The sequence below is a fragment of the Silene latifolia genome, unplaced genomic scaffold (assembly GCF_048544455.1).
Source record: "Silene latifolia isolate original U9 population unplaced genomic scaffold, ASM4854445v1 scaffold_330, whole genome shotgun sequence".
In the NCBI taxonomy this organism is placed as follows: Eukaryota; Viridiplantae; Streptophyta; class Magnoliopsida; order Caryophyllales; family Caryophyllaceae; genus Silene; species Silene latifolia.
Window position 1 is genome coordinate 58,605 of NW_027413262.1, and position 22,782 is coordinate 81,386.

The window sequence follows — 22,782 nt, forward strand, 5'->3', positions numbered from 1 at the left end:
TTAGTGCAGCATTAAAGGCGACGACATAGACGGCCTCACATGGAGAATGAGGGTGTTCGCCGACGAGACGGAGGTGGTGAGGATTGTGCGCGAAGGGGTAGTGTGTTGTGTGCATACGCATAGGCTATTCAGCGATTGGCGGTCGAAGATGGGCAACCGCTAGACAGATCTGCGACCGGTAGTGGTAGCCGGAGTTGAGTCGGCTGGGTATGGGTGTTTTGGTAGGGTCTACAGGGTGATAAGTTGTGGTCGGGTTATTGGTGGTAAGTATTTTTTTTGTTAATGTACTGCAAGGAAAAGATGTGACTGGAAAATTGATTGTGAAAATGAGAGGGTCAAAAATGTAAAATACGTATGTGAAAGCGTAAAATACGTATGTGAAAGAGCAATACTGTTGAACAAACTTAAGAGGGGCAAATTACCACTTTCGCAGATTATAATTAGAGAGGATTCAACATAGTATTGTTTTAGCCTTTAGGAGAAGAGTAGACAAAAGGAAAAAATTGTAAAAAGCTGCAAAAATAAATTAACTAAAACATAGTGTTAGCCAAGTAGTTGTGTTAAGCCAGGTTGTACAAACATTAATGTGAAGTGGCTTACCGCTTGAAGTGGCTGATTAAAGCGTAGCAGGAGGCGGTCTAATTGAACCGTTGTACACACCTCCCGTCGTAGCTTTCTCACTCCTAGGGTTTCTTCAATTTCCTTCAAATTCCCCCAAAATCCTCAATTAACAACCTCCATGGATCGTCGATCAAGCTACCCTTACTCTCGCCGATCACAATTTCAACGCAGTTACGGCGAAGACGACGCCGTTTTAGCCTCTTTGAATGATTCCGACGATTCCGGCAACAACGATGAAGACAACAACGACGAAGACTACCGCGGCCACCGCTTCCGTCACCAAATTCCGACGCGCCACCCTCGTAAACACCGCAAGCTCTCAACTTTAGATTACCATTTTACCCCTACCCCTACCCCTACCCCCGCCGAAACCCCCAATTGGTCCGACCAGGCTACTTTCGTCCTTTTGGAAATATGGGGTGACCGGTTTCTCCAGCTCGGCCGGAGTAGTCTCCGGTCTGACGACTGGAGTGATGTTGCGGAGCGAGTTTCGCAGGCGACGAGGTCGAAACTGGAGGTTTTGGATTGTCGAAACAGGTTGAATGTGTTGAAAGCTAAGTATAAGAGGGAAAAGGTTAAATGGGGTGGTTTAGGAGGTGGAATTAGTAAGTGGGTATTTTATAAAAAGATGGATGGTTTGATGACAATGTCACCTCGGCAATTGCAGCAGCAGGAGCAATGTGGGTTGGCTTGCGGTGTCGATTCCGGTGAGTTTGTGTTTATGAATCCTAGGGTGTATTTGGACCACTCTAATGCCCTTGATGAGATGAGGGATAGCCCCGGGAATTCGGAATCCGGGGGTAGTGATGAGGATGAGGATGAGGATGAGGATGAAGACGAGGAGAGTGACGATGAGGACGAAGAGGGTGATGATGAGGAGGATGAGGTTGAGGCCGAGGAGTCTTATAGGTTGTTATCAGAGTCGATTCAGAGGGTTGGGCAAATATATGAGAAGATTGAGGATAGTAAGAGGCATCATATGATGGAATTGGAGAGGATGAGAGCTGAGTTTCAGCGTGATTTAGAGGTTCATAAGAAGGAGATGGTCGATAGGACTACAGCTGAGATGGAGAAATTATGTGAAAAGGGTGATCAGAGTAGCAATTGCTCAGCTGAGAATGTTTTGGGGTGAGTGAATGAATGCAGATTTCTTTATGTTTGTCACTGTTTTCTTGTGTATTTAAGCGTAGCAATTGTCATGTATCGAATACTGGCATGAGTATCACCTCTCGATGATTTTAGTTGATGTGCTATTGAACAAATTGTCTGACCATGTTTTGTAGGTATCATGCCTTAATGTTCTAGAATAGATGCTAGTCTGTGATCATTAATTCATTTTCTTCCTTGTTATGAGTTGGATAATAAGAATCTAGTTGGATCCCTGCAGAATTAATACTAATACAATCATCATTTATTAACTGGATCATACACTCTTTAATTAAATGCTTAGATTTTGTTGCTAACTTCTTAGCTCTGTAAAGCATATCCCAATTTTTAATGTTGGAGTATAAATCCACTTGTGAGTCCCACATCGGTGAAAAAGAGAGAGATTGTCTATCTTATAAGGCCTAGGGGTGTTTCTCCCATTGCCAATTGGTTTTGGGAGATAAGAGCATTCTTGGGCTTGTGAGTTAGACTTCTCTCCTCCACCGCCGGTAAGGCCAGACCCATCTCGTGTTTATTATTTAACCTTCCGAATTCATTTCGTACAGGGAATGATAGCGAATTTGAAAGGCAAAAGCAGCGGCAAGCCGGCGACTACAAAATTTAGGGAGGTTAGGTGTGTCTGTTGTAACTGGAAATCGGATGTTTCGATCTTTTTGTACTACTTTTAGGTGTAATGTTAATTAATGTTGATATGTCTTCCCTTATATCGTCATGTTCCTCCCATCATTTTTGCAGTTTGTGCAATAGAGCGGCTTATAATTATAATCTCCCCTTGAGAAATGACTGCTGTTGTTTAATGGCTAATTATGCTTTACCTAGTGCCTTCAATTGGGCTGTGTTTTCTTTATTGATTTTGCACAAACTGCTTTGTGTCATTACACTCATTGTGCTGCTCCAGTCATGTTTTCCATGCTGGTCAAGTCGATTGTGCATTACTATGTCAAGTTTCTCAATCATCCTTTTTTGACCCAGTTCATTTAAAGGCAAGGAGATGATGAAACCATTAATTAGATAGTAAACTAAAGTCAAGAGAGAAAGCAAAACAAGAAGACGAAGGTCCTGTTCTTTTGGACTTGAAGTCACTTAATTTAAGTTCACTTCAGATCCTATAAGTTCGATTGATTCGAGATCCTATAAGTTGATTCGATTCGAGATCCTATAAGTTCGATTCGAGATCCTATACGTCACTTAATTTAAGTTGATTCGATCCTATAAGTTCAGTTTAGTTCAGATCCTATAAGTTCAGTTAAGTTCAGATCCTATAAGTTCAGTTAAGTTCAGATCCTATAAGTTCAGTTAAGTTCAGATCCTATAAGTTCAGTTCAGTTCAGTTCAGATCCTATAAATTTCAGTTCAAAAGAACAAGGCCGAACAGTTATAAGAGCATTCGTGGTCACCTCCAAACACTGAAATCTTCTCTTTGAAAATTTGTAGCTCGAGAACAGAGAGGGATCCGTTTTGCTGTTGCATGAATGTTGTCACTTAATACGAGATCTTATGTATAAGTTGGTTGATTCAACAGACAATGTTAAATAAATTAGAAGACGAAAACAGGGCAGTGATATCAATGTGGAAAGTTAACGCCTTGTGTATTATACAGCAGGCAACAACCCCTATGGCCTGATCCAGAGTAAGCCTAGCAAAATTGATCAGACTTGAACAACCAGACATAAATTGACCAACCCAGCCGAAAGTTCATTGGCCGTAAACTTACCCACTACAAAATGACTTAATATTACACACCCAATATATACCCAAACCTGAATGCAACCATATTTGAAATGACAAGTCCCATCTGCCAGTCTAATCCATCGTTTCCAGACAATAATCGATAATATACAGAACTAGTATACTACTGTCTACTCGTACGTCACTTTCAGAAGCGTTGCAATACTGAACGAACTGAGCTAGAAAGAGGGCAGAGACTACATATATGAGGCCTTAACCTCGTGCCACAGGCAAAAGAGGGTGTCATACGCATCGTCGTCGAAATTGGTCGCTTTATATGATGAGATAGAAGCAATGGTCTTTAACCAGTTTTCATGGAGGGTCGAGAACTCCGATCTCCGCTCGCTTGACTTGAAGCTCTCCCCGACCATCTCTTTCATTGTTTGACCTGCAGTTGAAGCCGCTTCAACTACTTGCTTGGGGATTCCGGCCATTAGAGCCACTTGCAAGCCATAGCTTTCCGGACATGCACCTGCAGCTAGTCGATAAAGAAACACCAACTCGACATCCTTTCCTAATGGGGTTCTTGGCCTCACAGCACACGCCATGTGTTGAAGGGAAACATGAGGGTGACTGGCGAATTCCTTGGTGAGGGAATGGTAGTGAGTTGCAAAAAGTAGACGACATTTCACTTTCTCAACCAGATGGCGGAATACCTACAAAAAGTGGTTGCATTTGAAGAAGTCACGACAATTGTGAAGTCAAATGTTCAGATAGACAGGACTGTGTAGCACGAGACAGTAACACTAGTTAAACACGACAGGATGGGAATTACAAATTCAAATTATTAGACACTAGGCCACTACTTCGAACACTTTTTGGATAACAACACCGTAACTACAGCTAGCAATAGTTGACCCCAACCCAAGTAAACTGATCTAAGCCACCAGAAAACCGGCCCAATAAAGCTCAAATTTGATTAACCATAACTGAACTGACTCGGCCCGAGCTCAAACCAATAAACGATATAAGCTGAGATCATATGAACTGAACCAACCAGTGACTTACCCGACCGATCTATAAATGGGTTCACCCTATAACCCGACTTAATGAGTCCCGACTCGAAACACCCATCAACCAAATTCAAATACAATTTATACTGACCGAACCCAACATGTCATTAACATTTATCTGCTTACATTGAGGAATATATTATATATTGCTAAATTAAAATGTATATTCAACCAAAATTATTTGTGTTCTCCATTTTTGCAGTATTATTTTAAAATACTTGCACTACTGTTTGGCGATGCAATTTTTTTTTGTTTACAAGCAACTAAAAGAGTATTAAAATCTTGTAAGAACATAATTTGCAAAAGAGTGCTAAATTTATAAACACTCGACAAGCTGGCTTGATGCAATTAGCCCAAGTACCCAACCAAACTCACAACTGAAGCCAGCCCCACTTAATAATTGACTTGACCTCTAAACACCCAACTCGATCCAATTGCGTATTTCAACCCGGCACATTGAATAACCTAACCCAAACTTGACCAAGGCCAACATAGTTACTGACCCGCACCAGACATGACCAGACTAGTACACAAACTGAATGAACATTTTCGACACGACACAACCTGACAGCCTGGCTCAACCCATAAGTGACTCCTGCTCTATTGTTATCTCCAATTGTAGTTCAGAATCTAGATGTTAGGTTGACCAAAATAATTTAGGACCTCCATGAATTGGAGTTTTTCTTACAAGCCTATGGAGGATAATATAATAATAATGGAGAAAAAGAGGGCTGTGATGGTAGAGTAGGGAAGCTGAAGAGGTAGTGAAAGGAGGATGAAGGGTATTATTCCAATTTAAAGCACGGGATAATGCATCGGTGATTACTGATTACCAAAGGGGCACGTGGATAACTATGACCTCTTCTATGGAGTATCTATTAACATCTCTTCATCTCCCTTCTCTATTTGTACCACACCTACTTCCTAATTTCTTTTTTTTTTTCCTCCATATCTCCTTAACGAGCCCAAACAAGTAAAAGAAACAAGTTTTATAAGCTATAAACTGATTATGTCAAAGCTTGACCACGTCAGAAAACAGTGTAGAGACCAAGACATAGTATGCAGTCCATGAGCAATTACTGCAAATAAAACAATCCAGAGCAAAGAAATCTCACAGCATATGCAATAGCATATCCATCAAAAGTACTTGTTCCTCGGCCGAGCTCATCAAGAAGGACAAGAGAATCTTGTGTGGCACTTTGAAGAACTGAAGCTGTTTCCGCACACTCAATGTAAAAGGTGCCTGTAGTCAACAGTTAAAACATCAGTCACTCGATCTGCAGCATCAGCCAAATTTATAATGAATTTCATGACTAAACTCAAGTGCACTCTACAGCAAACAATACTTCCAAAATTCCTCATTTGGTCCTGCCTATGCCCAAGTGGACTCTAAAACTGTTATCCGGCAAATAGCCAACTGCTTAGTATCAATGCCAAGTAAACACAAAAGCACTTAGTAGGCTAATGTGGTAAATGCCTCTCTGTGACTCTATAAAAAGCTCGAACTGCAAGCTCATGGTCTACGTTCATAAAAGGGAAGAACGAGCAGACATACAACAGTTTCATACCACATCAATCCACAGAGCAGCAGACAAATAAAAGTTTTTAAGAGTAGCCATTAATACATAAACCTCAAAGTCTTCTAAAAGTATAGAAGCTCCAAAGTTGAACAGATAAGAGAGCAAGAATGTTAGATTACTTACTTTCACCGGTCATGATTCGATCAGTTGCACCAAGCCTGGTGAAAATAATGTCAGCAACTGATAAAGTGCACATATCACAAGGCACGTAGCAACCAAGCTGAAATAAAGATAAACATCAGAAGCAGAATAAAGTAAAAAAACAGAACCAGCATGACAAGCTGCAAGCTGATGGGCTACAAGTTTGTCGCCTTTTTTGCATTAGTTAGTCTTGTATGAGATGGTCTCACATGTGTGATCAACCCCAATCCTTATGCATTCTCATTTAATTTCATGGTTAATGGGTTGGTCACATATGTAAACAATGTCTCCTATAAGCTTTATCTAGTTACACAGAAGGTGAACCAACCTGCGCTAATACAACTGCTACACACACAGCACGCAAAAGAGTGGATTTGCCTCCCATGTTTGGCCCAGTCAACAGTAAAGTCCGGGGAAGATGCTCAACTGAATCTTCCCCCAAGACTAAATCATTTGGCACTGGAACTCCATGTTCTCCAAGTGAAAACGGATGCCATAAGCCTTTGAGTTTGAGTACAGGTCCTTTGCCATTTGAGCAAACAGTGCTGGAAGTAGATTGCGTTAAAATGGAAGGTCGAGACATAGGCCCAGAACTATCAATTGCAATGGCAGCAAAAGATCTTAGTACATCAATGCAATTGAGGGCAAAAGTGATTTGTGACCATTGAGTTGCTTTCTCAACAAATAACTCAACCAAGATGGAAAGCGTTTCAGCATCTGATTCTGTAGCTTCATGATCCTAATACAATAAATAGAACACATCAGGCACACGGTGGTGTGTGATTATCTACTTAACAGGAGTAATATGATGAACAAGAACTATCTGAGTGTCTGACCAATAAATTTGTTAATCACTCCCCCATTCTATTTATATTGTCCCTAGTTTAGTGGTGAAATAGTGTCAACTTAGACCAATATTTTCTTACAATATACGTATGATTTTATCCGTTGTTTTGATAAATCAAGCATACGAAAAATTTCACATTGTATCTCTACAAATGTCGGAGACATTCCGACATTAATGATCACAATTGACATTGGTTGAGCACCAAAGTCCAATGGAGAAATAGGTAGTATTACAAATGTTTAGGGGAGATCACAGGTTTACTGACAGAGCTTTGTAATTTATTTCACAATGCCTGTCTGGAGACACCTCTTAAACATAGAAACGCATCAACGTTGAGAACCTAACCTGATAATTTGGAAAATCACTGTCTATAGCAGCTTCAAATTGTGTAAGAAACTCAACAAGGCCATCATGCCCATTTAGTTCTGGCAGGTCTAGAATTTTTAGTAACAATGACATAACATGCTCGTTCTGTAGAGCAACCAATAAATCCAATCCAAGTCGTAGACCTTTAACAAGAGATCCAAAAACTTTCACCTGCATCACGTTAAACGTCAAACAAAAGGCTTTTAAGTGAAACAGCATTACCCCACACCTAAATAGTTTGTTTCAACAGAATTTAAAACATTTGAGCTGACACTAATAATTATCAAGATAAGCAGCTTTACTCTTTGTTTCAAAGTCTTCTTTCCAACCAAAGGCAATAGGAGTATAGCTTGGGAATGAACACTAGCCTTAACCCTTCCAAGTAACCTTTCTAGGTCTGGAATCTTGCGAAGATATTGTGCCACGAGTAACAAGATTTCAGTACGGGTCATCAGAATCTCCACAATGTCAAGTCTGTTATTGATTGCCTTCACATCCTTTAGTGGATGACAAATCCAGCTCCGTAAAAGCCGCTTCCCAGAATGAGTTAAGCAATGATCAAGATATTTGATCAATGTGCCTAAAGTCCAAGAATTCACCTAAACAAAATTAAAAACAACGAACTATCTGAAAAACTTGTCATATATAGCAAAGAATTCAGAAATTACCTTCTGAACCACCATCCGCGCTATTATGGAAAACTTCAAGATTGATAAGTGTTTGCCCATCCATTCTGAGGCAACCTTTATAAACTTGGTATGGCAGAATATCTCCATTGCATAAAACATCATCAAGCTTTAGAAAAAACAGGTAAGGATCAATTACTATGGACTATGGAGTAGAATAAGATAAACATGGCATATACAAAAATAATTAGATAATAATTTGAATAAAATTAAAAAAAAGCCTTACCATCATCCTTGATAAGTGACTTATAAGTCCACCCAAAGCGCATAGAGAAGATGCATGTTTTGTATCATCAAATAGAGAATCCAGGAAGTTGTTCCCCCCTTTAAAATATTTCTTTGATTTTATCATACTTTGAACTTCGGCAGCATCAGAAACACTACAAACCGGAAGCACTGATGTCAACTGCACTTCAGTGGTGCCTGCCATTTAGAGGGTGACATGCTTAATCGTTTCTCTTTATTGAAGTTTCAGCATTGCAAGCTTCAAATATTCGTATGACGAGAGTTATGAGTTGGCTAGATAATCTTTTACAATTTCACAACCACAGCCCCAAATTGAAAAATATAAGGCAAAGTAACTACGAGACAGTCAGCAATCTGCTTTCAGTACATGGGATTAGTTGAAGTTGAACACTTGAACATACCTGTAGATGAGTACTTTTTAAGGACTTTCTGAGCTTCTCTTGATAGACCTGCAGATGATCGACTTACATTTAGAAACAAAAGCTTAATTCCTCAGTGAAGACCACAAAATCCTCCACATCTAAAAAAGCTAATATCGTTGATTCCATTAAATAAGATTATTCACCTTTACTGTCATAAATAATTTCCTTGGGCGACACCTATATGAGAAAATAAAATAAAGGTGAGACGGCCCTGGAGACATATTTCTTTCTTCAAGCTAGTTATTCAAACATGCATGACTTATGAGATGTAAGAGCATACTTGCATCAACAAGGCCATCAAACCAGCACATGAGGCATCATCACTAACAGAACCAGTCCAAATTTTGAGTGCAGCACAATCTACGAAAGCAAAACCAAAGGTAGTTGAGCTACTTTCTACCTTATAAGATCCCTGCAAAAAAGAACAAACAGCCAATTAGAAGACAAAAAGTCGTTAAACCATGAAAATGGATTTGGGCTACGCCCACAAGGAGGAGAGAGCCCAATTCAGAAATCTAAAGAGGTTCCATCTAAAACTAATTGGTAATAGGAAGAGTAGTCCCTTAGTTATAAAGTAGTGACCCCCTCCTTATTTTACCAATGGGGGACACTCACATGTGGGTAAACAACAAATAAGAACTCTACACTCCCCCTCACATGTGAGCATATGAGGTCCCTCCGAAACCCAGGGCGAAACCTTGGGAGCGCAATGGAGTGGTAATTAACGAACCCTCAAAGAGGCCCTCTTCCAGTGGCATAATTTAGGCTCTGTTTAAACTCATTAAACCCAGGACGAAACTGATACCATGATAAAACCATGAAAACGGGTATAGACCACATCCACAAGGAGGGGAAAAGGCCCACTTCATAAATCCAAGAAGGAAAAAAATAGAGAACTTTTGGCAGACCTACCTAATAAGTAACAGAGTAAAATGTTTGCAAATAAAGAAAAAACATACCCCTTGAGGGCCAAAGGACATGTTTCCTGGTGACATGAAAACATTTTGCATTTGCCAGATATGGCAAGCATTTCATAGAACATCTAATAGCATTCCACAACAAACTTTGTTTGATAAAGAATTCGGAGGTGACAAACTACTTTGTAAATAACATTTCCAATTTATAGTTTTATTGAAGTATTACACCAATAACCACGAAATTTATCAGACCCTAATGGATAATTCACCAAAGGCCTAATTGCTCGAATGAGCACTCTTAGAATTATACGGGGAGAAGGGGATACTGATCACTATCCATTTTCTTTACCGACCTTCCCATAAATGAAAGTAAAAAAATTCTACACTTCTGATTGTGGCAAAATATTCTGGTTTTAGTGATTCTAGCCTAGTAATTTTTGCACTGCGATCTAAGTCCAAATTAACATATGGTCATCTCATCACCTCTCATGAGATAAGAATAAGCTACAAATACTCAGCACACACAAAATCAGATAAAATCCCACACCCGCATGGTTTCTGTGATCAGGAGAGTTTGCAGAAATTAGAAGAGATTAGAAGGCATGCTTTGCAATACAGCAATACCAGTTCAGTACCCTATAAATATTGTAAATGGGCCATTGAGCCAGAACATTTCAAGTCACGTCAAATTCTAGTGGAATTTGTGTATTTTTCAGTTTTAGTTATGGATTGAGATTCTCTAAATGGGGAAATGTTATCACTATTAATGACTTACATGGGATCTGCTTTCAGCAAGGCTTAAATGTGGATATGGTTGTTGACTTGTCGTACTTCGTTGAACGGGCTAAAGTCCAGTTCAGGTCGATATTGGTTTACTTATTTTCATAGTTCATACACTGGTCCAGGTCTATGTTGGATCACCACAATCGAATCAGTTTGCCAGGTCTATGGAGAAACTCAGTACAATACTTTAACCTGTTAAGTTTACTGGTATGTGTATGAATTACTGATCTTACAATCTAACTAACTGATTTTATGAACTCACTGATGGCCTGATGGGGAATCTCATAAACAATATTGTAGCAATTGTCTCCGAAGGTTCCATCCTTATTCAAAGGAGCTGCAAGGTCGTGTACTTTGCAACTTATTAGAAGTGTCTAGGGTTCTAGGTATTTTCTGAAGAAGTGAATGTACTACTTCCTCTATTCCACTCAATTCTATACACATTCCTATTTAGGAAATTTTATTCAATTCTATACATTTCCCTATAGAGTAAATTGTAAGCCTTAAAGTTACCATTATACCCTTTAGTTTATACCCTTCTTATATTCCACCGTTTCTTGTTTCTACTACCAAGCCGTTCTCACCAGCCCACCTCTCCTGAGTCTCCTCTCCACAACCACCATCACACGCCCACACCTAACGCCGCCCACCACCGCTTCTCTCCGATAAAACCACCCCTCTCCAGTAAAATCACGTCTACCACCGCTCCTTTTCGGTAAAGCCAACCACGCCGACCCCTCATCTTCTTCTCCTAGTCCACGGCCAGCGACCCCCCACACCACGCAGGAGCGAGACACACAACAACGACGTCCACCTGTGATTGAGGAGCATATTTGGATTGCAAAGGTTACATGAGACATGTGAAGGCCCTAGATGCAGTGGTCAGATTTGAGCAATCGGGGGTATGGCGGCTGATTATGGTGGTGGTGGGGACTTTTAAGGAGTGTGAGGGCGTTGGGAGTAATGGCTCGTCGGCGATGAAGAGAGTAATGGGTCGTCGGCGATGAAGGGAGTAATGGGTCGTCGGCTCACAATTCCGGTGAGGGTGAGAGTGGTGGTGGGTTAGTTATCAAGGATAGGGGGTTGGTGGTGGTGTTGGTGGTGATGGCAGCAGCGTGACAGGGTGGTTGTAGGCGGAGTGGTTAATGGTGGGGCTTGGATGTGAGATGTAGAGTTGATTAAGGGTAGAATTGTAAAGATTAATATAATAAAGTAATAATTTCCCTAAAACTTTGTGCCAAAAGTAAATGTATAGAAATGAATGTAATGGAGGAAGTTACATATTAGTGAAGTTGTACTCTCTACTAAATATCCCATGGAATTTATGGATGTGATAGGATATCAATTTACATAGAATCTGAGTTCACAAAGCACAAACCTCAGTTATTGCAATAAGATGGACTGCATCAGGACCAATGTCATCAGCTGTCGTAGATGGTGTGACCACATGGACCAACTTTCTAGGAATAACCTGAAATTAATTATTAAATCAATCAAAGATGAGAAACTTCCAGAGCAACCTTAGTCTAAGATAAGCCTAAGAGGCGAAGATAACTTACAGCATTTCCACCTCTTGCTTTTGCTTGATCAGAAGTCTCTAACTGCTCTATCCGTCCCACTTTATACCTTCAAAGAGAAAATCTCAGTAGAGTGTTTTGAAGTGGGAAAATACACAAGTAGGTTTAACATATAAGCTTTTATGAGATGGAAAAAGTTTGCAGTGGTTATATCACTTTTATGGTACTCCGCAACTAAGTAGGCATTGTTGAGCTATTAAATGACAAGCTCAAACATATATGATGATCTTCTTCATTCCCGTCTATTAGACATAATAAAAATTCAAGATATCATACAACATCAACCCATGGAGAAAAGGGGAAAGAAAAGGTTGTTAGTTTAAAAGAACGATTGAGTGTGGAGTACAACATTGTCTTTCCTCGGCAGTAAAATAGCTGACACATACAGATTACACAGTTCAAAATCCATGCATATAAGTGGAACAAAAATAGTTCCAACATAAGGGAAAAGAAGATCTTGCTGAACCAAAGGTGTTTCCTACCCTCGAGCAACCAACTTTTGAACTGCATCATCAATGCCACTTTCACTAATACCAACCTGCTCATAGACGCAAATGCATGTTAAACAAAAATAAACAGTGCATTAAACTGATGAATGTTGCACATTTGCAATATCATAGAGTGATAGAGAAGAGAATACCTGTCTACATTTCCCCACACCACTCATCGTCATTTTCCAGTCGAGCTCCTTGTGCCCTATTTCAGCATCGAGCTCGTAAAGTTCATAGAATTTTCCCTATATTGACACATGAAGCACATTATAATCCAAATTTTAAACAAAAATAACTATACACAGAGTCAACAGATTCAAGAGTTCCTAATTAAGCAATTCTCAACCCCGGTTAAGGAGTAGACTGAGGGTACCAGTGCAAAAGTCAAGACCTTTCCTGAATAATAATCAGGGATCAAGCTCCCTTCGAGATGGGCATGCCTTCGGTTGGTGGGTGCAGAAGGCCATAATGTACAGTAAAGAAGAAAGCAGGCCAACCAATTATAACTGTAAAGTAAAGACTACAAGATGAGCACCAGAGTCATCATTATGAAGACGCTTCTGGCAATATAACATGAACAGAACTAGGAACTTACCACCTTAAAGAAGAGTAACACATCCATATACTGACATTTCACACTCCAATATTGTTTCTGTGAAGCAGACATTTTCTTCAGGGTATCAGGCGGTATATAAAGTGTTCGTTTATCGAAAATCGGATCACCAGGCCTCCTTCCATTTGCATCCCTAATTCTCGATGGATGAAGCCACTCAAACTTACTAGGTGATTCGACAATTTCCTGAGGTTTATTATTCTCTTGTTTTAATTCTTGAACGAATTTAGCTCTTTTGCTAGCAGTTGCCACACTATTCTTGTTTATATCATCCGAGTTAGGACAATCCTCCTGAATTCGCTTCAGTCGAGGAACAAAGGGCCGGGCAGGTGGTGTTTCTGAGTGAATAACGTTCACTTCACTCTTAACATCAAACGAAAAATTCTGGTCGAGAGACGTATTAGTTCTCAGCAAAGGCGTATAACCAGGAGCTTCACATGATGTCCCACACTTTTTAGGAGTTTCCTTGCATTCATTAAATTTATCGAACATTGAACAAACAAGCGACGAACCACTGCCAGCTCCATTCCTACAAAATGGTACAAATCTTGTTGATATAAAGTGTAATCGCACACAAACACAGTTAGACATTACTAGCTCCAACACTTAGAATGGTGGAAAAATGGCACTTAACATTACCACGCGCATACTACACATATTTTGACCATTCAGGATTCAGGAACGATCAACTCAATAAATTAAATCAATCAAACTATAAGGGGACGTGCTTTCGCAACCTAACTGTCCTCTATTTTAAATTGAAAAGCTGTATAACTCTAAACTAAAAGAGGTACAATAAGACTGCAACGACAAATTAATCAATGCATTTATTTTAATAACCTTTTTCAACTTATAAGTTAAATTAGCGTCCATGGTAAACACTATTCGGATGAATTTCATCTTACATTTATCATTTCAATTCAGAAGTCATGTTTCTAAATAATTTCACCAAAATCCAATTGCAAAAATGTCCAATTTTAACATTGAACAAGGTACAAACACAGAATCAATTTCAAAGTGTAATACCAGTGAGTAAAAGAAGATAATACTCCGTACTCCGTAGTACAACAGTGAAAAACCTTGAAAAAAAACCTAAAAACAAGACATTAAAATTAATCAAGTAAAAAAGAAAAGGCGGAAAGAGGAAAATACCTGGTGGGAGAGTTGGAATGAGCATCAACCTTGGCGAATTTGTGCAAAATAGAGGAGAAAACACTGGAAGAAGAAGTTTTGGAATCGTCATCGGGAGTTAAATTAGAGAAGACAACTTTACGAGGAAGTTTCTCCGGCGGAGTGTCGGTCCCATTGACTGCGAGTTGAGTCGGAGGAAGTGCACTACAAATTGAAGTATCATGTTTCGAAGCATTGCTGGTACGGCGGTTTCCTGCACCGGAGTTGCGATTTTCAGGCGAGGGTTTCTGGAAAAATGACAGAATCGAACTTTGACGCTGCATATCGATTTGTTGATGATTGAGAAAAAAGGGGAATGGAGTTCAAGGGACGCCCATGTTTTGTTTTGTTTTTTTTTAAATAAATATGGAAAGATTTAACAAAATGATGTTTGGCGCCAATGTCTCGCTTTCTTCAATATTTTCCCACTTCTTTTTCGGACTTGTAAATCAACACTGTCACAACCTGTCCATCGTTAAAATAATAATAATAATAATAATAATAATAATAATAATAATAATAATAATAATAATAATAATAATAATAAAACTTATTAATCTCCTTGATGTGGAACTTCTCAGACACGGGAAACAACCGATTAAAGAGTTCGTTTCATTCTCATGGTTAGAAATCAATCGTCTAATCTCGTTATCAAAAGATAGCGTGACTAAATAAGGTGAGTCACTTAAAAGGAACCCAAATGTTAACTATGGTTACAGTGAAAATTCCGTCAACCACAAGACACAAGACTCAGAGGAAATTACACTACAAGTAACAACAGTATTAATAGCACCACACATTAGTCCCATTAATTACACTACTAGTAACAAGTAACAACAGTATAAATAAATGAAATAATTAAAATAAATAAAGTCAACTAAAAGGGAATTTAGATTTGAGAGGACAAGCCTTCAAATACGTCCTAAAGAAAAACAAAACTTCTAACATAAAACTAATATTCAGAGGAAATGCCTCCCTCCATCCCCTCAAAATCTCAAAACTGAAAACAATCATCATTCAAAAAGGATGTCAAAAATTACACTACAAAGGTTTAGTTCCATGGCTCTTCCTCCAGTGCCCAAGTGAGCTCGACTTCCTCATATTTTACAAACTGTTGGTGCTTATGTAGATGCAAAGTGTATACTTCGCTCTTGCAAATTCTGATATAAAAGTAACTTTCCTGCAAATGGAGTAATACAAACTCGCAGTAAACTGCTCAAGAAGAAATATCTATGAAATTTGCTAAAAAAGTACCGGAATCATTCACAAAACCGTGGGGCTTTAGGTAAAAAAAAAATTACTAAAAGGTATCGAAAGTTTAACAGCTCCCAAAAGAAAGTGATTACTGTAGCTCATCTGAGCTGATATACATAACTCGTCTACTCTTCCCCAAGCCGTACAAAAAACACAGCTTCAACTTCCAACTAATTCAAAATAATGGCTTTTACTAACAATGGGCTTTTACTTCAAAGTAAGATACAGGAAGTCAGCCCAAAAAAGTTATGAAAACACGAGTACAGCAAGACTGTAATCTACTACTACTACCTATAGCAGCCTTTCACAGAATGTCTAAAATCATTGTGGATATGACGGGTGCGGATAAACAGGTGCAGCCGCAGTAGCAGCAGCAGCACCGTAGTCATATGATGCATATGCAACCTGCGAACCATAATAACTACTAGGCCCAAGCCCAGAACCGGCACTGGCCACATTCTCACCTGGGACACCATAATGTTGTTGGCCGACTTGATCAGCACCACCAGGTACGGCTCCAGACGAAGCTGGAATGTGTGTCCCAGCATAACTTGGTGGTGCATAACAGGTACTCTGAGTGGGATAGGTGTACGTGCCCACGTACCTTGACACTGGGCTTGGCTTGGCTGGTGAGACGTGATTAGAAAGCTTTTGGATTTTGGTGGGACGCCGAGGCGGCGGGCCAGCACTAGTCCGAGCATCAGTGGCATGTTGTCGCTTGATAAAACCGGCTGTGGCACCCTTCTTCCTATCAGCTTTCGCTTGCTGAAGAATATTAAGACGCTTCTTCAGGCTTTCAATGGGATATTGTTCCTCAATCTTAAGGTCTTCTACACATTTTATTATAGATTTTATGGAGGCCATTTCCATAGTATTTGCTTCATCCTAGAGTTTCAAGCAGCCATACTCAGACTCACTGTGATTGGAAAATCAATTTCCATGTGATATAAAGAAGAGAAGGAAATATGATTGAGATAACTAAACTTACAGTTGCTGCCGGAGTATTATTGCCTTCAGTCAGAATATCTGTGGATTTCTTTTTAGTATTTCGCAAAAAGTACTTGAGAAGCGACGCGGGCTGGAATCTTTCAGTCAAACCAGACTCAAAGGCAAAATAAATTGCCTCAACTTCCTTTCCATTTGTAACCAATCCTTCAATAAAATCTGCATTAACAAAAGAATATATTTGAGAACTACCAACAAAATCAGAAGTGTGCAACAACTCAGGCACACTAGCCTGAATCCTTCACAAAATCACAAGATCTACCAAAGTTAAACGATCAACATTAACAAAAGCGAGTATACGTTTTAGGTAATGCATGGAAAACCTAGGTGCATAGACGCCTCTCGTAAGAAACTTTACACCATCATGTCACATAGGAAGTTTATTACAACAATACCCCCATGCTTCAATGGCTCCCGCAAATTGCGGGGTAAGGAGGGATCAGATGGAAGCAGTCTTACCCTTGAATAAGCAACACTAAATAGACTGTTTCCCGAATGACCCAAGATGAAAATTGCGTCGAGAATTGCATCAAAGGACTCATAATTCACAAGAGAAAGAAGCACAACCACTTTAGTGAGTTATTTTGCTTTATTCCATCATAATTCATAACCGAAGAGTAATGAGTCTTTGGCTCCATTGGAAATGAAATTATATGAAGTCTATTACATATAGAAATTTAAGTTTGCTGGAAGTTGGCAAGTCGAACAATGAAAAATTCTACTTTGAGGTCTGTCCTAGTTCAGCTGCTTGTTATCTCACAGAGAGATCCTAGCACCTGACATAAGGCCTAAGTTAGCCTAAGTTGACAGGGGGGATGGACATGTGATTCATGGTTGACCAACCGAACAACGATACAAAGGAAATAAAACGAATATCATACAAGATCCACACAGCTATCAAATGGGATCCATAAAACATGATTAAGTGATTTACTCCAAAAGAAAAGTGCTCCTACGTAACACTATGGGTCTCTTAGACATCTGCATGTTATCTTACACATGCTTGCATACCTGCCAGTAAAATGGGAGCAAACTTGCGCTGCGCTCATTCTTTCTTTTTTATACCCTAGATTTAAGTTAATAACAAAACTAATGACCATCTTACATGCACCTCCGACCACTCCCTCCAAATGGAAATGTATTTAGCCCTACGTCGATTCACGTTTTATTAAACTATTTGATTAAGTGACTCATATCGATTAGTGATCCATCAGCTTCAACAGGATTTGAATTGTTGTGTGACTGTGTCATAACTCATAAGATACAATGGGTATCCCAATACCCCTGAGAATTACACCTTCTCCACTCTCAACCTAATGCTATACAGAAACTTTTTCTACCTTCTCGCATCACCATTTCGTTTTCTTCCATAACTAAGATAAAATCATACTGTAATAAGCATAGTTATTCAACTAGTCCTATTTAAGGTAAGGAAAAAAGAGGAACATTGCAACATAGAAACAAAAAGCACAGAAAGTCTGAGAAGAACAACCTGCAACTTTATCCCCCAAAATAGGAATAGCAAGCTTAGACATATCCCTCCTGTCACAAAACTCAACCATCAATCTCTTATAAAACTCCTCCTCAAACTTGTCCTTCAATCCGAACCCCAACGCCATCTCGATAAACATAGCCGACTCAGAAGGGCCCATTCCACTTCCCTCACCACCACATTCCTTAACCAAATCATCAGACACCTCCCTCCACTCCCTCAACACCTCCTCAGCCCGCTCCAGCGCCTTTTTAGAGAAAACCCGTCCCAAACCACCTGTCCCCGCCCTCCCCTCCTTCAATTCAGCTGGGGAAACATCCCCCAACCACCATTGTACATGCCAACCTCTTATCCGACAGCCCATCCCTCTTCTCCCTCTTCATAACCACAAACTCTCTCACCGCTTCTACAACAAACCTCTCTGGGTCCACACATTCTGCCAAAGCCTCTGATATCATTCCTCGTAACGGTGTCGATTGCCGCCTCTTTCCAACCAACAGTTTTGTCAACAATTCAGGGTGCATTCTGCGACACACTGACTTCAATGTCTCCGACAATGAAGCGTATTCATCAAGCGTTGGTGTTGAAACCTCAGATAATGCGACGCTTTTGCGAGATTCCACAGTGTGGGACAGCGAATTGAGGAGGTCAGGGATGGAATCTTCGCGGTTTTGAAGGGAATCCATTGATTGAGTGAATGTGGAATCTAGGGTTTGGAGCTTAGAATCTAGGGTTTCCGATTTGATGTCAATTGAGTTGTGGAGACTGGTGAAATGATTAGTTAGGGTTTTGTATAAATTTGTGCATTTGGTTAAGAGGGTTGTTTGTTCGTCGATTTTAGTGAAGAAGGTTACCAATGTTTCCGGAATAATATCAGTCGTTGTTGACGCCATTGATGAGAAGAGAAAGAGCTGAATTGGGGGAATATGAAGTAATTTTTAGGACAGTGTAATTGGTGTTGCGAAGAAGATGTAATGCAGGAGATGGAGAAATGGTGGTAGCATTCTAATTGTGAGAGTAAGAGCATACACATTGAAGAGTATGTCCTTTTCCTCTTATTTCCTCTCTTTCCTTCTATTTTTTTGACATCTCATTTTCCATTATCTTCATCCCCTTCTTAACATTTTCTTTTTTTTCCACATCAAAGAGGATCCTTTTATTCATCATCTCTCAAATTTTTTATGACCAAAAAATAAAAAAGAAACATATTACATGACACAGGGTAGATGAGGGATGGTAGTAAGTAATAAGAAGGCAAGGTTGGTTTTCTCTAAAAATAGAGGAAGTCTTCCTCTTCCTCTTCAAAGAGGATGTTAAGAGTATATATATCCACATTGAAGAGGACATCCTCTTAGATGAAAGAGAATGCTAAGAGGATGATCCATCCTCTTCAATGTGGATGCTCTAAGCGCCGTACTTACAAATGCAGCAATTAAGCCTCATAACTCAGTTAACGTGAAATTGAATCCAATTTTTTTATTTTCAACCAAAATTGCACCAAAAAATCAATTTCATCAATTTATACAATGTATCAATACAATAAATTTTTTAAACATTTGTAAATTGTATGAAATTTATAATACATTTTGGAAAAAAAATTATTTGAATGAATTACATAAAATTTATAATTTTAGAGAAATTTCATATGTATATATCAATTATATTAAAAGAGGTAAAAATATTTTATCTAAAAACTATGTTAATTAATAAATTATATAAATACTTCTAAAATATTAAACTTATTTAATGTACAATGGGTCTAAATATAAAATGATTTAATGATATATTTATGTTAAAATTAAAAACAGGGTTGAATTTCACCTTTTTGTCAAAGTTATGGGGCCGTATTGTTACATTTGTAACTTATGGGCTTAATCTCACAATTGTTCAAAGTTATGGGGGTTAATCACCACATTCGCGCATTCTAATTCCTCGGACAGTTATTGGCTTAGGCTAGACAACATAGACCCTATAACGTAACCATCAATTTCACAGCCGATTAAAAATCCATCCACCCGATTTTAGAAAACAGATAGAAATCCTACTTAAATGGATAACGGATGTAACCCCCTTCTTATCCAGCCAAGATAATTTGGAGATGTTACCCTGTCTCGATTTCCCGAGACACTGAAATCGTAATTACAATAGAAAAACATTTATATAGTAACATATTTAGTGAATTACAAAACAATTGAATGAACAAGTGTGAAAATACATTATACAACTCAACCATTAACTATGCTGTCTAACATCTAACTATGCAACGTGATTCCAAGTGTTGTGACTCGTCCCGTCTCCCGCGTGACACCAAAGCCAAACCTGTACTTGGACTACTCCCCATATAATCGGGAATATCATATGAATCAACACAGACCACCCAGGAAATATGTGACAGTTTAAACACACGTCAGTTTCGATAATATAAATACTTCAAACATGACACAAGTATGTAAAGATGCCACATGATAAAGGAATGCACAAGACACGACTCTACAACCAACACAACACCACAACCATCACACAGGTACCAGGGACACACCCACGGTACCAACAACCCGGTGACGGCACCGCAGCATTGAACACCAAAAAGCCATAGCACAGTCCGTAAAACAAGTATTAGGACACACCCTGGTACCGAGCTCGGGCGCTAATCGAACCCCTGCCCGACGTCGTGCCTCAACCACATGTGTCCCTCCATAACTATGTCATTAATGTGCACATTCCTCTTGGAGTAGGAAGCTCCAAGAGGCGAGCCAAGTGTAAGACGGTCTCCCAACCGCCTTACGTCTCCTCAACAACCAAGTATCACCGTCATCACTCTATCACATCCTCCAACATTCACCCAAAACTTGTATATCACCAGAGGCGTTTTTGGCGGGGGTGCAGGGGGTTCATCCGCACCTCCTTCCCCGAAAAATAATTACAATATTCTTTAGTAAAGGATCACATTAGTTATTTGGGTATAGTGGTTATTAAGACTATTTCTTAGTTAGAGGTCATGAGTTCTATCCTTTTATTGAACAATTTTTATTTAATGTTATATATCATACATTTTGCCCAACTAAACAATATTTTTTTCCATATAAGTCGATATTTTCATTGTTAAAAATTTTTACGCACCCCTTTCCATCTAATCCTAGAACCGCCTCTGTATATCACAATATGCACACAAATGTCAAGCATAAAGCTTTCACATGAATTGCGATTACCAAACATGCCCTCATGATACAATCCCCCCATTAACATAGTATAATGCAATACAATGACCACATGAGACCAACACCAATGACCCCTTTATCATGTTATAACGGAATCCATACAATGATGACACCAACCATAATTATCCCCTAATCATGCTTTAATGTAATCTAATTACCTTGTTTGACCAACAACAAGAAGAATGACATATATAACACATGGACCACATTCATGTTACCGAAACCGAGTAGGAAAAACCTACCTTTTAACATACTCCAATAGCTACTTGAAACCAACATGATTCCTTCTCATAAAACTGTCTCATCCTACACAAATCACATAATAACTATCACAATACATCATATATGTAACACCCGCGAAATTCCCGTTTTGGCATTTATAATTTAGTTAGCTATTTTATTATTCTATTTATATTTTGAACCAATTTTTATGAAAATGTTGCTTTTATAATAATAATAATAATAATAATAATAATAATAATAATAATAATAATAATAATAATAACCGTCTTAGATGTGTAGTAGGCTTTGAGACGTGTTTTTAGTGAAAATTGACTCAATTTATGCTTTTGGGCCTATTCTCCTACTCCTTTCTCTTCATAAAACCCTCCACAGACCCTCATAACTTCACCTTCTCCACTTAAAACTTCTGAAAAATCTCTACAACAACCACTACCATTGTTACACCTTTTCATTCTTACCTAATTTCACCATAACTCCCTCAATTTTTCAGCAATTGGAACCATTTTCGCAGCATTCTTCTCCTTGTCTCGCCCTCCTTCTCTCTATGTAAGAAAGATACTGTAACACCCTCATACACCAAGGTGCCTTACCAAGACCACCTAATCCATGGAAGTACTACTGATAGGTGTGGACAGCGGGCCGCCCACGGGGGCGCTTGGTGAAAACGAAACAAGCGTTTGCATTTTTGTATGGAGTCGCCACCAATTTTTGTGGGAAATTGGAACCGTTCGAATACCTCGTGTCATATCAAGACACAAAGTAGTGACATGAACACTAAGCAATCGTTACCCTTAGCATTCTATGTCTAGAATGACTCTCGTGGATGCCAATGAACACGGGTGTTCACAGATATCTGGAGTAAGGGGTGAGGGTACGTATTAGGAAGCTCTTTTGATCGAACACCTAATCTCGCACGCCTCGATAGCGGTCTCTACTAATGATTAGGGAAGTTATTTATACTTGATATATCGTCGGCTATATGTATGCAATGCAACATCCAAGTTTTAATCCTAACATGTGAAGATTTAACTAAGTCGGTGGACAGTTAATTTAGCAAACAATTGGGTCAAAGTAGGTTTTAAGGCTCATTTACATGTGAAAACATACAAGCGATAAAAGAAATACAATAATTACAAACTACAATAAAGAAGATTACAATAATTACATTGGATTAATTGATTTATGTCGAAAATACCTTTAAA

At 39.1% G+C, this 22,782-nt stretch overlaps 2 protein-coding genes and 1 pseudogene across 2 annotated transcripts; 1 reads left to right on the forward strand and 2 right to left on the reverse strand.

The window, feature by feature from the left end:
* Positions 1-469: 469 nt before the first annotated feature.
* LOC141639301 (trihelix transcription factor ENAP2-like) lies at positions 470-2,635 on the forward strand. The gene is made up of 2 exons (XM_074448459.1): positions 470-1,749; positions 2,334-2,635. Exons 1-2 carry the CDS (start codon positions 740-742, stop codon positions 2,338-2,340), a joined length of 1,017 nt encoding a protein of 338 aa, XP_074304560.1. The 5' UTR covers positions 470-739; the 3' UTR covers positions 2,341-2,635.
* An 808-nt stretch (positions 2,636-3,443) lies between these two features.
* Positions 3,444-14,932, reverse strand: LOC141639302 (DNA mismatch repair protein MSH7). The gene is made up of 17 exons (XM_074448460.1): positions 14,351-14,932; positions 13,181-13,727; positions 12,735-12,830; positions 12,577-12,632; positions 12,077-12,143; positions 11,896-11,988; positions 9,098-9,229; positions 8,961-8,994; positions 8,797-8,844; positions 8,376-8,572; positions 8,132-8,258; positions 7,766-8,043; positions 7,443-7,634; positions 6,579-6,989; positions 6,233-6,329; positions 5,645-5,772; positions 3,444-4,172 (listed from the first exon to the last, which is right to left on the reverse strand). Exons 1-17 carry the CDS (start codon positions 14,650-14,652, stop codon positions 3,714-3,716), a joined length of 3,264 nt encoding a protein of 1,087 aa, XP_074304561.1. The 5' UTR covers positions 14,653-14,932; the 3' UTR covers positions 3,444-3,713.
* An 861-nt stretch (positions 14,933-15,793) lies between these two features.
* LOC141639303 (FRIGIDA-like protein 4a) lies at positions 15,794-19,106 on the reverse strand (annotated as a pseudogene).
* Between the last annotated feature and the right edge of the window lie 3,676 nt (positions 19,107-22,782).

What these genes read in the sequence shown, in the direction of transcription:
- LOC141639301 (XM_074448459.1), top strand. Translation starts at nt 740, where the DNA reads ATGGATCGTCGATCAAGCTACCCTTACTCTCGCCGATCACAATTTCAA.
- LOC141639302 (XM_074448460.1), bottom strand. Translation starts at nt 14,652, where the DNA reads ATGCAGCGTCAAAGTTCGATTCTGTCATTTTTCCAGAAACCCTCGCCT. An exon ending in TAAAAAGTACTCATCTACAG is followed by an intron (nt 8,573 to 8,796) that starts GTATGTTCAAGT and finishes TCTAAATGGCAG; the next exon opens with GCACCACTGAAGTGCAGTTG. An exon ending in CGCGGATGGTGGTTCAGAAG is followed by an intron (nt 8,044 to 8,131) that starts GTAATTTCTGAA and finishes CTTGGACTTTAG; the next exon opens with GCACATTGATCAAATATCTT.